The sequence below is a fragment of the Arachis hypogaea genome, chromosome 11 (assembly GCF_003086295.3).
Source record: "Arachis hypogaea cultivar Tifrunner chromosome 11, arahy.Tifrunner.gnm2.J5K5, whole genome shotgun sequence".
Taxonomy (NCBI): Eukaryota; Viridiplantae; Streptophyta; class Magnoliopsida; order Fabales; family Fabaceae; genus Arachis; species Arachis hypogaea.
In genome coordinates this window covers 127,408,413-127,421,906 of record NC_092046.1, presented here as the reverse complement: position 1 = coordinate 127,421,906, position 13,494 = coordinate 127,408,413, and the positions used below count along the sequence as shown (strand labels likewise).

The 13,494-nt window shown below is 33.5% G+C and overlaps 1 protein-coding gene across 3 annotated transcripts; it reads left to right on the top strand.

Moving 5' to 3' along the window:
- The first annotated feature begins 1,359 nt into the window (after positions 1 to 1,359).
- On the top strand, positions 1,360 to 7,835 carry LOC112722571 (diacylglycerol kinase 1). 3 transcript variants are annotated; one of them, XM_025773639.3, is made up of 9 exons: positions 1,360 to 1,612; positions 1,895 to 3,380; positions 3,651 to 4,020; positions 4,508 to 4,584; positions 5,329 to 5,448; positions 5,659 to 5,823; positions 6,241 to 6,378; positions 6,615 to 6,810; positions 7,384 to 7,835. In XM_025773639.3, exons 2-8 carry the CDS (start codon positions 2,217 to 2,219, stop codon positions 6,762 to 6,764), a joined length of 2,184 nt encoding a protein of 727 aa, XP_025629424.1. In that variant the 5' UTR covers positions 1,360 to 1,612; positions 1,895 to 2,216; the 3' UTR covers positions 6,765 to 6,810; positions 7,384 to 7,835. The 3 variants fall into 3 exon arrangements, with proteins under 3 accessions (XP_025629424.1, XP_025629423.1, XP_072063354.1); XM_025773638.3 differs by lacking the exon at positions 7,384 to 7,835 and having other exon boundaries at positions 6,615 to 7,145; XM_072207253.1 differs by lacking the exon at positions 7,384 to 7,835 and having other exon boundaries at positions 1,376 to 1,511; positions 1,688 to 3,380; positions 6,615 to 7,145.
- Positions 7,836 to 13,494: the final 5,659 nt, after the last annotated feature.

Here is a 13,494-nt window from a genome sequence, read left to right as displayed (position 1 = left end):
TTATTACATAAAAAAAGTTATCTAAATATATAATTTTCATTAGATAAATTTTATCTTTACAAATTTTTTGTTAAATAACAAAAAATACAAAAAAATAGTAGAATTTATTATTTTTGAACAATAATTAATTAATAATATTTAAAAATATAAATTAAAAATATATTAATTGAATTATTAAATTAAAAAAATTAGATTAATAATTAAAAATAATAAATTTTAGTCACCATTCACTTTTTTTCTTAAATAATATCATCTCATCAAAATTTTAATTTATTTCAAAAAGTGTATTTTCACTATTTTGTGGTAAACGTAAATCAGGATGCAGGGAAAGTGTTGCTGAGTGCTGACTTGATCAAACGACGTCGAATAAGATTGCCGACGAACATTGCATTGATCTTTGATCCAGCACTACCCTACACACGTGTTGGAAGCAGAAGATGGTGTCCCGTATGCACCGCGTGCCACGTGGCACTACAAGAATCTGATTCATATCTAGATTCTTCCTCCAGGTCACATCCAAGGAATCTTCCTTTATTTCTACTAACCCCAAAATTTTGCTAACCCACAACTTTTTTTTTCTTTTTCTTTCGTAAAATTATAAAAAAAAAGCTCCGGTTTTGTAATTCATACTTATTTATTTGTGTTCTGTCAAATATTTTGGTCAAACTGTGTTTTCCATATAACATAATAAACAAAAATATAATACAATAGTTAAAAAATAATACATTATTATAATTACATTTTTTTGGTCGAGACATTTATAAATTGATAAGCCCAAAATCTAAATTATAAGTAATAGAGTGTATTCTCATGCAAAATAATTAAATTAATTGAACTTTTGGTTTCGAGTTTTGAACTTTTTTATTTCTCTTCTCTTTTATTAATTGATTTTTAGTTAAAAGTTTTGTTTTGAGTGTACAAATAATATTTGGCAAAAGATTTGATGATTCTATAAGGTTTAGACTATTAAATAATTTTAATATAAAATATATTTTTTAAATTTTTAATAAAATGATAATTTATAAAATAAAAAATAAATTTTTATAATTAAATAATATATAAAAAATTAATTTATAATTAAAATTAAAAAAAATTATTTGACAATTATTAAAAAATTAAAAGATATATTTTGTTATTAAAAATATCTAATAGTCGAATCATTGAATCTTTTAGAAATTTATTTGCATATAAAACATAAATTCAAATCATTTAATACTAATTTACAAATTATTTAATATTATTAAAAACACTAACAGTTTATGTTTTCTATAAAATTACAAAAATAATAATTTTACTTTTATTTTTATGATGTCACTTCACATATATAATATAAAAATAATAACGTTATTAAAATAGGGTCATAAAATTATTGATTATTCTATTTTAGTGTGTCTCCTAAATTGAAGAAAAAGCTACGTTGTGTTGTGTGACTTGTGTCGAGGGATCGCTTCGTCTATTTTCTTTCTCGCTTTTTTCTCAGTTTCATCTCCGTATCTCTCCCTTCTTCAACTGTAACTTTCTTTCTTCCTTCGCTTCTCTCCAAAATTTAGGGTTTTCTCCGCACCTCAATACTTTGTTTTTACTCTTGATCTCGCTGCATCAACAAAAAGCTGTAAGCTACTTTTCATTTATGATACTATTCGATTCTGAATTGTTTATTTCTTTCTTGAATTTTTGCATGCTGTAGCTGATTGGGTACCGGAAACGCTTTTGTTTGGTTTCTGAGAAACCGAGGGTGGCTTTTTCTCTGCTCTGAAAATGGTGGTTCTGAAACTATGGCATTTTGGCGTTCACAATAAATATGACACTTAATTGGTTGTTGCAAGGTTTTCTTTTTCGTTTTAAATCATTTTTATTTAACTTTGTTATTTTTGTTTTCTTTTTCTGGGTGCAGGTATTCTGCATACTGCATTCTTTCAGACTGTGGAGTTAACAAGGGATTAACAGAAGATGTTTTGCAGAAAAATTGGGGATGAGGAAAAACCTTCATGTTTGATTTGTTTTTAGATAGAAGTAAGGTGTCGCAATCACATACTAGTATACTACAGAGAACTCACACTGCCTACCTATATGAACTTTTATTGAAGAATCAGACTTACAAACAGCAATTTTGAAATGGGAGGTTTATGATCATACTTAGGGATTTATCAGGGTTTAAGTTGGGGAGCCGTTGAATTAAATTGTTGCAGGTTTTAGAATTATATAGTTGAGTTGGTATGGACGAGGACAGGGATTTTGAGATGTTGCTTTACAGTTGGAATACCAAAAATCCAACTGATCGGCTTTTCATTATATCATGTTGCATTGCTGCCCTTGTTGGAATTTTGACCATAGCATATACGGCTTTTCAGTGGAGGAGAAACATCAACCTCAGTTGGATGAAAGCCATAGCTAGATCAAAGAAAAACCCCAAGGCCAGGCACAAAGTTCCTGTGGCCCCTCATACTTGGACACTAGAATCCGTATCTCGTGCTAAGAATTTAAACTGCTGTGTATGTTTTAAGTCCATGTCGCCCTCTCAAACGCTGGGTCCTATAGTAGCTTCGGATAGTTTTATACACCGTTGTGGTATATGTGGTGCAGTAGCACATCTAAGTTGTTCTTCTAGTGCCCACAAGGACTGTAAGTGTGTCTCTATGGTTGGATATGAGCATGTCATGCACCAATGGGCTGTTCGTTGGACAGATGTTGCGGATCATCCTGATGAAACCTCTTACTGTAGTTACTGTGAGGAGCCATGTAGTGGGACATTCCTCAGTGGCTCCCCTATTTGGTCTTGCTTATGGTGTCAACGTTTGGTACATGTTGATTGTCATGGTACAATGTCTAGTGAATCGGGTGATATATGTGATTTAGGCCCATTTAAAAGATTGATATTATCACCATTGCATGTCAAGGAGTTGAACAGGAACATGGCAGGGGGTTTCTTAAGCACAATTACTCATGGGGCAAATGAGATAGCATCTTCAGTTCGGGCAAGTATTAGGAATCAGAGCAAAAAGTATAAGCATGGAAGTGAACAATCAGCTGAATCCGAGAATGGTGAAGGCACTGGTGAAATGTCCACAGAAAGCACTGGTGATTCTCATCAAATAGCCAATGGTCACCATGAAGTGGATGAAAAAAATAATGGTGTCATAAGTAAGGAGGCTCAACATCAGGATGGTGATGTAGTTAAAAAGATGGATAGAAAACCCAGTCTTAAACGCAATTCTTCATTCAATCTGAAGGATGAGTTACTAGGGATTAAACAGAAATATGAGCTGATTGATTTGCCTCCAGATGCAAGACCGTTGTTAGTGTTTATAAACAAGAAGAGTGGTGCCCAGCGCGGAGACTCACTTAGGCTGCGCCTGAATATTCTTTTAAACCCTGTTCAGGTTTCTACCACTTATTATTATGTCTGGTTATTGTTTAGGTGTCTGTTTGCAGCCCTGTATAAACATTTATGCTTTGAAGCTGATTAACAAGTAGAACACATCCATCCATTAAAACTTATGTCCTATTATGAAATTAGCTAAACAAGATTACAAAGTAGTTGCTATCCGCTGTTGGCATACATGAAAGGCTACTAATGATGGCTAAACTAGTTCTCTTGCTTGTTTTGAGTGGTAATTGACATAATGAAAATCAAACCTCTCTTTGTTTAGGTGTTTGAATTGAGCTCATCACAGGGGCCAGAGATGGGACTTCATTTATTTAGGAAGGTGCCTCATTTCAGGGTTCTTGTGTGTGGGGGAGATGGAACTGTTGGCTGGGTTCTGAATGCTATAGATAAGCAAAATTTTGCTTCCCCTCCCCCAGTTGCTATTCTTCCTGCTGGTACAGGAAATGATCTGGCTAGAGTTCTCTCTTGGGGAAGTGGATTGGGACCTGTGGAGAGGCAGGGGGGGCTTAGCACACTGTTGCATCACATAGAACATGCTGCTGTAACTATTCTTGACCGGTGGAAGGTATCTATTAGTAATACACATGAGAAGCAACAGCTCCAACCGCCGAAGTTTTTGAACAATTACCTTGGTATGTGAATGCATTTTTCTCATGCTTACTGCTAATTACATTAAAAACCTGTAGATTTGATTTGTCTGATAGGTCTGCTTTGTAAAAGTGAACAAGCGCACACACACACACGAGAGCTATTCTTCTTTTTTTTTTTTTGGTTGGTGATAATGGCTTGAGAGAGATGCCTTTTGTATCTGGCACTTGATTTTATGGTTTCGTAGTATTCTGGTTTGACTGTGAAACTGACTGAATCAAGTTGAAAGGTTTATTTGCTTGTGTTGATTTTTACATTAATATGGTCTACTTACATCTTTATCCCGTCAAATATGATTTTAGTCAGATTCTGTGGGATAGTTTAGTGAGGTTTAGCATGGTGTTCAAATCAGGCACAAATTCCGCTCCTTTCTTATGTATTTACTTGGCTCATAACACTTTGCTATTCTCCGTAATCCTCTTCTGTAAATTCTTCATTGGATACTAGTTTTGAATCTTTTTTAAACCCCAGGAATTGGATGTGATGCAAAGGTTGCTTTGGACATTCATAATATGCGGGAAGAAAATCCAGATAAATTTTATAACCAGGTATTTAAGGTGTAACTGATATTGGTTATGAGTTGTGTGGCTTTTTGATGATGTGAACTGTGCATTTTTAAGTTTCAATATAAGAGATGGAAAATTTATTAAAATAGGAGACCCGCTGTGTGGATATGATTGCTTACTTTTTTATGGAATGGAAACATGATTACATGGACGTGGGGTTTATGTTGTTCCTGGGTGGAAAAAAGAAAAACATATGCTGTTAAAGATAGAGAAAGTAAGGAATATCAAAGATATGGTTTTTCAGGTTCAATAACACTTGCATTATAATGGGTTTGGATCCTCAAAAGTGAATACATTTGTAAAGTGATAAAGTGAGGGGTTGGATTGAACACCTTTGGATCAATAACTTCCATTGCAAGTGGGTTTCATCAAATGATCCAAGGGTGGTTACCCCTTTTACTTTATTACTTTATGAATCTTCTCACTTTAAAGGATCCTCTTGTTTATTTTAGTATACCACAATTCTTTTGATCTTATGATCGATGAAAGTTAAGCTAAATTTGTTTGGGTTTTTACTTGAAGTGATTATAAAACTTGAATCTTTAATATAGAGATAAAAGCTAAAAATATATTTTTTAATTATTTTAACAAATTTATTCAAATATGTGATAGTGGTTTTTAAATTGAAAAAAATTGTTTTTTCTGCAAACAAAATGCACCTAATTTGCTTACAATTATATGTACTGAAACTTCTAGACTCAACACAAATTATTTTGATATGTGCAGTTTATGAACAAAGTTCTATACGCTAGAGAAGGTGCTAAAGGTATTATGGATAGGACCTTTGCAGATTTCCCCTGGCAGATTAGAGTTGAGGTGGATGGAGTTGAAATTGAGGTCCCTGAGGTAAGTTTAAGTGCAAACAACCTTAGTTATGGTGCAAATTCTCTTTATTATGTAGCTGTCCAGTCATCACACATTCTCTGTTCCTTTTAATGCCAAAACTTCCCTTTTAATTTCTAATACGATGCACCCGTTTACCCACCAAAATATGAGCAGGATAGAAAACCTTTGCCAAATTGCTGAATTATTTAATACATTTTTCAATTCATTCAGGATGCAGAAGGTGTTCTTGTTGCAAATATTGGAAGCTACATGGGTGGTGTAGATTTGTGGCAAAATGAGGACGAAAGTTATGATAATTTTGATCCTCAATCCATGCATGATAAGATACTTGAAGTTGTGAGCATATCCGGGACATGGCACCTTGGAAAGCTTCAGGTAAAAGGAATCCCCAGGCCCCATATAGTGGTATCCAAATTTTGTATTGTTGCCTTCTTGTAGCATCACTAGAATTTTTATATAAAGAATATGGAGGTGGACTACCTCTTTTGTTTTATTGGTTTGAATTAAATATAAGATTCTGGAGTGAACAATTTAGGCATGAAAAACCTTCCTTTTTTCTTTGTTCTTTTTATTTTTCTTAAATCATGTTGTGTGTGGGAACTATGCTGTGTATCAGTTGTATTTAGTTTGTGGCCTCTGTTGATTGTGCCCTACTTAAAAGCTCATGGTTTTACAAGGACATACTTTTGACTCGGAGTGAGACTTGATATCTTTGTCATGATTAAGTTACAGGAAGTCATCAAACTGTAAAATTCTTGTTATTCAAATCCGACATTGGCTTTGTCAAAACAGGTTGGGCTTTCTCGTGCTCGAAGACTTGCACAAGGACAGTCAATTAAGATACAATTGTTTGCTCCATTTCCTGTTCAGATTGATGGAGAGCCTTGGTCTCAGCAACCTTGTACAATTTCCATAGCCCATCATGGCCAGGTATCATTTTAATACTCATCCCTTTGCATTGCAGGCAGTGTGAACTTGCTGCATTACTCATCCTTTACTTTGGCATTTTGATACCGTTATTTTCATCACATATGATTGTGTCCTTTCTGTTGCTTCCAATGTTAGAAGTTCTTTATATCATTGCTTTCTTTCTAACTGTCCTAAATACTTAATGAAATGCATGAACAACTGTTAGCTTATTTTTCGCTCATTTGGTGGTTGTTTAGGCCTTCATGTTGAAGAGGGCGGCTGAGGAACCTCTTGGCCATGCAGCAGCAATAATCACTGACGTGCTTGAGAATGCTGAATCAAACAATGTAATTAATGCCTCACAAAAGCGAGCGCTTCTTCAAGAAATGGCACTGAAGCTGTCCTAGAAAGAACATTTTATCCTTTCAACCAGAAATCAAATCCAGAGATTTCGTAAGTTGTGTTTTGATTCTACGTTAACCACAGTGAATTTTCCTTTTAAAAAGGTTTGTCTGAACTCCCTGCTGCTTCCAAAGCAGATTTGTACATTATGAATCCTATACATATAGAGAAAAAGGAAATGAAATCATATAGCGTTTTGAACACATCTTATACAATTACATTGTATCATGTGACCCTTGCAGAAAGTGGCTATGTGGGTTCTGGGATTTTTTTATTATTATTATTTTATAGATTTCCTTCTTACAAGAGGATCATTATTGTATGCATACTATTGAAAGAAAATGATTACAAGCTGCCACAGATTTTATACAACAATTTTTGCAACAGAGTAGTATGGAACTCTGAAAGTGTTGCCTTGTTGATTTTATCTTCTTAACTTAAATGCTATTTCCCCGACAAACCTCTTTTGACCTTAACCCAAAAACGTGTTACAAAACCACCAATTCTTGTTCCTCTTCCGCAAGCTCGTTTTTCGGGCACTCGGGGGCCTGAAATTCTTCTTGGTGTTCTTGTGCTTTCTCTGTAGAGAAAGTTAAGTTGATGTCTATAAAGTGGTGAATTTAGGTTGAAGATGTATGCTGGTGAGGAAGCACTAACGCCCTGAATGACCTTGTTAGTTGGATCTGCATTCAAGTTATGAATGGCTTTGTTGAGCTGCTGAGTCATTTGTCTCCACTCGAACGAGTCGTACAACTCGCTGCCATTGTACTGAAAATTGAGTCTCCTTGTAGGAGCCACTGGTGGTTCCTCCACCTCCTCTTGCTGATTTTTCATTGCAGAACCAAACAGCCATTTTACCTTTGCAGCATTTTTGTGATTAAAACCTCAGAATGTGCAGTGTTTGATGTGGAACATAGTTGTCTTGCCTTGAAATTAACGTGTGGTTAGGTGCGTTTTTAGCAAGTTGATTACATTGTTTTCTACGCTGTTATTTTCATGGCTTTGATTTATATCGAAGCAACTAGAACTGCATATATAATCAGTGATTTAAATTAGTATACTTGCTCATTATATTACTTGTATTTATTTTCTGATTAAGTTCTTTGTTTGGATATAAGTATATTTCCTTCATTTACAAAAACTTTGACCCAGTAAAATTATAGTGTCTTTATTTTTAAAATAATTTTAGATAACAAATAAAATTAAAACTAGTGTGAAATCCTTGAGTACGGTGCTCCCTGCTCAGCTAACAAGTAACAAACTAGAAGAGAATAACGGAGTATTCAGTATAGGGCTCAACCAACTCAAAAGTCAACACAAACTCTGACCAATTAATTACACGTGGAAAAATGTTGTTTGCCTTTGAGAGGATAATCAAGAACATAAAATGATAATATGCAACATAGTAGGTGCCACAAATTTAGCAATAATGTTCTGCATCTAATTTCTCTAACCAAGTTATTTTGCTTCACGTGCTGCGCTAACTTTTGATGTAAATCTCTTTTAACGTAAACCTCTTTAACCTAGAGCTTTTCTTTTTCAATGTAAAATTTTTCTTGTTCTTCTTTCTCAACGTAAAATTTCGTTTTCGTTTTTTTTTTTTTTTTCAGATTTTGATCTACATTACATTTGAATAGCGTATCAAAACAATGAATTATTCAAGTTCAAAATAAGTTGAATGAGAGTGATTTAGATTATTTTTCTGAATCGAATCAAGTGGACGAGGTTTGGATTATTCAATTTTGAATTGAATGGAATGGAATGCAATCACTAAATCTGATGTTGTTGATGAATACAATTTTAGGTTCATTTGATATTATATGATGGTTTCATTTTGAAATATTTTCAGTTCATTCTAGGACGCAGGTATTTTTAAATTTGAATTTATATAATTTGAATTTATATAATGGACAATTTTCGGTTTATTATGATAGTATTTCGGTTCATTTGTTAACAATTTTAAATTTAATGGAATGGAATGCAATCGAATAAAGTGATAATGAATAGAATTTGGATAAAATACAGGAGTTTCTAAATTTATAGAATGCACGTTTCATTTCATTGGCTATTACATAATGGTCTTGTTATGACAATATTTTCGGTTTATTTTATAGTCCAGGTGTATTGTTGATGAACAATTTGTCCCAAAGGTTGGGATGACTTTCAAGACACTTGAAGAAGCTAGAAAATTCTACAAAGATTATTCCAAACTTGCTGGTTTTTCTACAAAAATAAGGAACACCACTCGAAAGGAAGATGAAATTAAGAATAAACTAATTACATGTAGTAGAGAGGGGAAGCGAAAATCCAAGATATCTCCAACTCTGAAGACAAACTCCTCAGCTGGAATAAACTGCCCAGCCAGGATTTATGTATATATATTAAAGGATGTTGGTCTTTGGATAATTTCTAAAGTTGTTCTAAATCATTCACACCATTGCTGTCCAAATCGAGCAGAGATGCTTAAACAACACAGGGAGCTAAGCATGTTTGTGTGTCGTACCATTGAAAATAACGAGGAAGCCGGAATCAGACCGAGTAAAACATATCAGCCATTTGTAGCAACAACGGGCAGTCATCACGAACTAAGTTTTATCGAAAAGATGTGAGGAACTACATTACAAGAAAAGTACGGAATATTTTCGAACAAGATTATGCTAAAGAATTTGGCAAGCACTTATTAAGAATGAAAGAGAAGAATCAAAATTTTTTTTTGAGCTTAACCTTGAAGCTTATCACTCTATCAAAAATTCATTTTGGATCGATGCAAGAAGTAGGGCTGTATACGAGTATTTTGGAGATGTATCATTTGATACGACTTACAACACAAACAGGTATTCGTTTCACTGTGATATAATATTCGGTTCATAAGGCTAACAAATTTCGGTTCATAACTGTTGGTGTCCATTTTTGCAGGTACAATATGATTTTTTGTTCTTTTGTGGGTTTGAATCACCACGGTCTGTCGATACTTCTCGGATGTGTTTTGATGAAAAATGAGGACATCTAGTCATTCAAATGGTTATTCGAATGTTGGGTTCGGTGCATGGGAGGAAAGGCACCAAAAGGGATTCTTACCGATCAATGTGCATCGATGCAAAGGGCTATTGAGACCTGTATGCCAACAACAATTCACCGGTGGTGCATTTGGCATATCATGAAGAAGATCCCAAGCAAATTAAATGGCTACAAATGCCACGAAGAAATCGAACAAGAGATGAGTCATGTTGTTTGGAACTCGTTTACAAAAGACGCATTTGACAGAAATTGGAATGATTTTCTCACGAAGTATGGTCTTGGAGGCAATAAGTGGCTTTCAGATAACCAGGTTTAATTTGAATTAATTGATGTTATTTTTTCGGTTCCAAAGGGACATAACTTTTGGCTCATTTTCGCGTCTGATTTCAGTTCATTTGCAGAGCTATTTGAAGATCGCCATTTATGGATTCTAGTTTATCTCGATCACCACTTTTGGGTCGGGATGAGAAGCACACAAAGGAGCGAGAGCATGCATGCTTTTTTTTTAACAAGTTTATCACACGCAATAGCTCTTTGATTCAATTTGTAAAGCAATATGATAATTGCCTAGGAAGCAAACAGTAAAGAGAGAGAGAGAGAATTTGATGCTGCCGATTTTTATACCGTGATACTGTGTGCAACAAAATCACCAATAGAGACTCAATTTCAGTACGTGTATACTCACGAGAAATTTAGAGAAGTTCAAGTACAATTCAGAGAAAAGGTGAATTGCATCACAAGATCAATGAATTCCACTTTAGGTTTTATGGCATATGAAGTTGTAGAGCAGGTTTCTAACTCCACATTCAACAAGTTTATTTTTACATACGACACGATATCACGCGAAGTAAAGTGCCAGTGCTTGTTGTTTGAGTCAAGGGGTATACTGTGTCGTCATTCTCTGAGAGCCTTAGGCTTTGAGCGAGTAGAAAAAGTGGCACCAAAATATATATTGGAACACTGGAGTAAGAACGTAAAGAGGAGGCACACACATATCAAGAGTAGCCAAGACGAGCCTCTGTTGGAGCCAAGAAGTAAGAGGTTCGACGATTTGGTATTTCAGTCGCACAATATTTGCGAATTTGTGTCAGAATTCAAGGAGTTGACTGGAATTCTGCACCGGACTTTTGATAATGTCATGGATGAGATGCAAGAATATCAAGCGAAAAGTAAAGGTAAATATTTATTATCTTACGAAGACGTTACGTTGAATGATGTTAACGACCTTCAAATCCCCCCACGTGTTAGAACAAGAGGACGTCCTAAGAACAAACTGGGATCAAATATGAAAAAAAAGATCGCAAATGCAATAAAGAAAAAAAAAGCCAGCTCTAAACGAGGTAACGTTGATTTGCTTTTGACTAGGAAAAAAATTCCCTTGTGCATTTTGCTAATATATGATTTATTTTATTTTTGTAGTCGAACCTTTTAGATGGTGGGTCAATGATTTAGTCAAACTCCAAGTTTTATGTTGCACAGGATATGAATTATCCCAGAGAGGATTATAGAAGTTTCAGTTTTTATTAATATAAATTTCAATTCATGTATGACTAAATTCCGGTTCCTTTGGGTTTTAGTCATATAATGAGGGTTAATTTCTGATTCATATTATGTTTTATTGAATAATCACTTTTTTATTTTTTAAATTAGCTTCTGCAATTGTGTTATGGCAATAGTTTAGGTGTTTATGAAATTGAATAGTCATATAATGAGGGTTCATTTTTCGGTTCATTTCATGTAATAATTTCAGTTCATTTATATTTTTGGTGCTCTTGAGATTTGATAAATACATTCAATCCATTCATTGTGACCCTAGATTTATTCAAATCAGCCTAGACATTTCCAATAAATAAATCCAAAGGAATTTAAGAAATTTTTTTTAAATATATACATTAATATTTACAACGAGTCAAAGAAGAAGTGTTTGCCTCTTTACAATTTCGTACAAATTAGTGTTAATTACAATTTCTTACAAAGAATCAAAGATTGAACCTATAACCTATTTATTTTCTATATCCCTAGATGAGAATTTACAAAAAGAGTTTGAGAGGGCAGCAGATGACTTTGGGAGTCTTATCGCTTCAGATGCCCCAATTACTTTGTTTATCAATTTATTTACCTTATCCAAGAGAATGGTTGGACCATATTTTTACCTGAAAGCATCTATTTCTTCCTACAATTCAATTGAAAGAAATTATTTAATTTGAACCCAAATGAAATAAGAAATAAACCGAAATTTATTAATTTAGAAATTACAAACCTATTTCCAGTTTTTATATTTATATTTTTCATTTTTTATTTTTTAAGGATCAATTGTTTCCAGCCATTTCATCACATATATCCCACAATCATAACTAAGAAAGAAATAAGAAAGTAAAATATGATTAATAAGAGAGACACAACATATTAATAATATCACAATAAAATATATTAATAATAGCACTGTAGTAAAGAAAGAGTTTACGATGTTCATTGACTGCAGATCATAATATACGGTGCTTCAACACCCTCTTCGTTGTCCACCAAAGGTTCTGTCCCAGCATAAACCCTCATCTGGGATACTATTAAGCCTTGAAAAGGATACAAAAAGCGTATTTCAATTCAGTAATAATTGAAGAAAATCAAACCCACAAACAATACTCAATCAGGCACAAAGAGTGATTGATAATGCCTAGAATGAGAGATAATTTATAACAAAAATATGTATTATGTAAATAACTTACAACAAATTTGTTCAAAGCTATTCTTTGTTCAGGTATGTGTTTTTTCTTCACGGGGTCAAGCACGTGGAAGACCTTCTTCTTAACATCAACAATCCACAACCACCAATGGCTTCCATGGCAAACTGGTGTAAACAATTGAAGTTTGGAAAAATGATAGAATATTTTAGGCTAAATGATAGCAAGCAACAGAATTATTAGAGAGGTTTTAGTAATCACAACTTACAAATGGATGCCATGCTAGTTTTCTTTTGTCCAGAAAAGGCAGGTAGTCCTTAAATTCACTGATCCGGTATGCCTTCTTAGTGTTTGGATCAATGTAATGATGGTTGTGCTTCTCCAACATTAAATTCTGCAAAATAAACTTCAGTTAAATCAAATGAACCAAAATTACATCAGATTTGAACTAGCAGTAAAAAAAGCTCAAGTATCAACAAGAACATATTGAATTCATTTATGGATTCAAATGAACTTCAAATAAACTAAGGAATGAACTAAAATTACTTCAGATTTGAACAAGTAGTAATAAAGACTCAATCATAAAAAAAAATACATCGAATTCATTTTTGGATTCAAATAAACTAACAAATGAACTGAAATTACTTCAAATTTGAACAAGCAGTAATAAAGACTCAATCATCAACAAAAACAAATCAAATTTATTTTTAAATTCAAATGAACCTCAATTAATCGAAGAAATGAACCAAAATTATTTAAGAAAAAAAATTTGGCTCACCACAATATTTATCGACACACAGTATATTTCTTCATCAAATCTACGATATTTTCTGTTGTTGAGAACCATACACATTGCAAAGACCACCTATATAGGACAAAAAATTTGGCTTACCACAATATCTGTCGGCACACAGTATATTTCTTTATCAAATCTGCGATATTTTGCTGTTGTTGAGAACCATACACATTGCAAAGACCACCTATATAGGACAAAAATTTATTAGATTTATGGGGATAAAACTTTTTAGAAAAATCATTA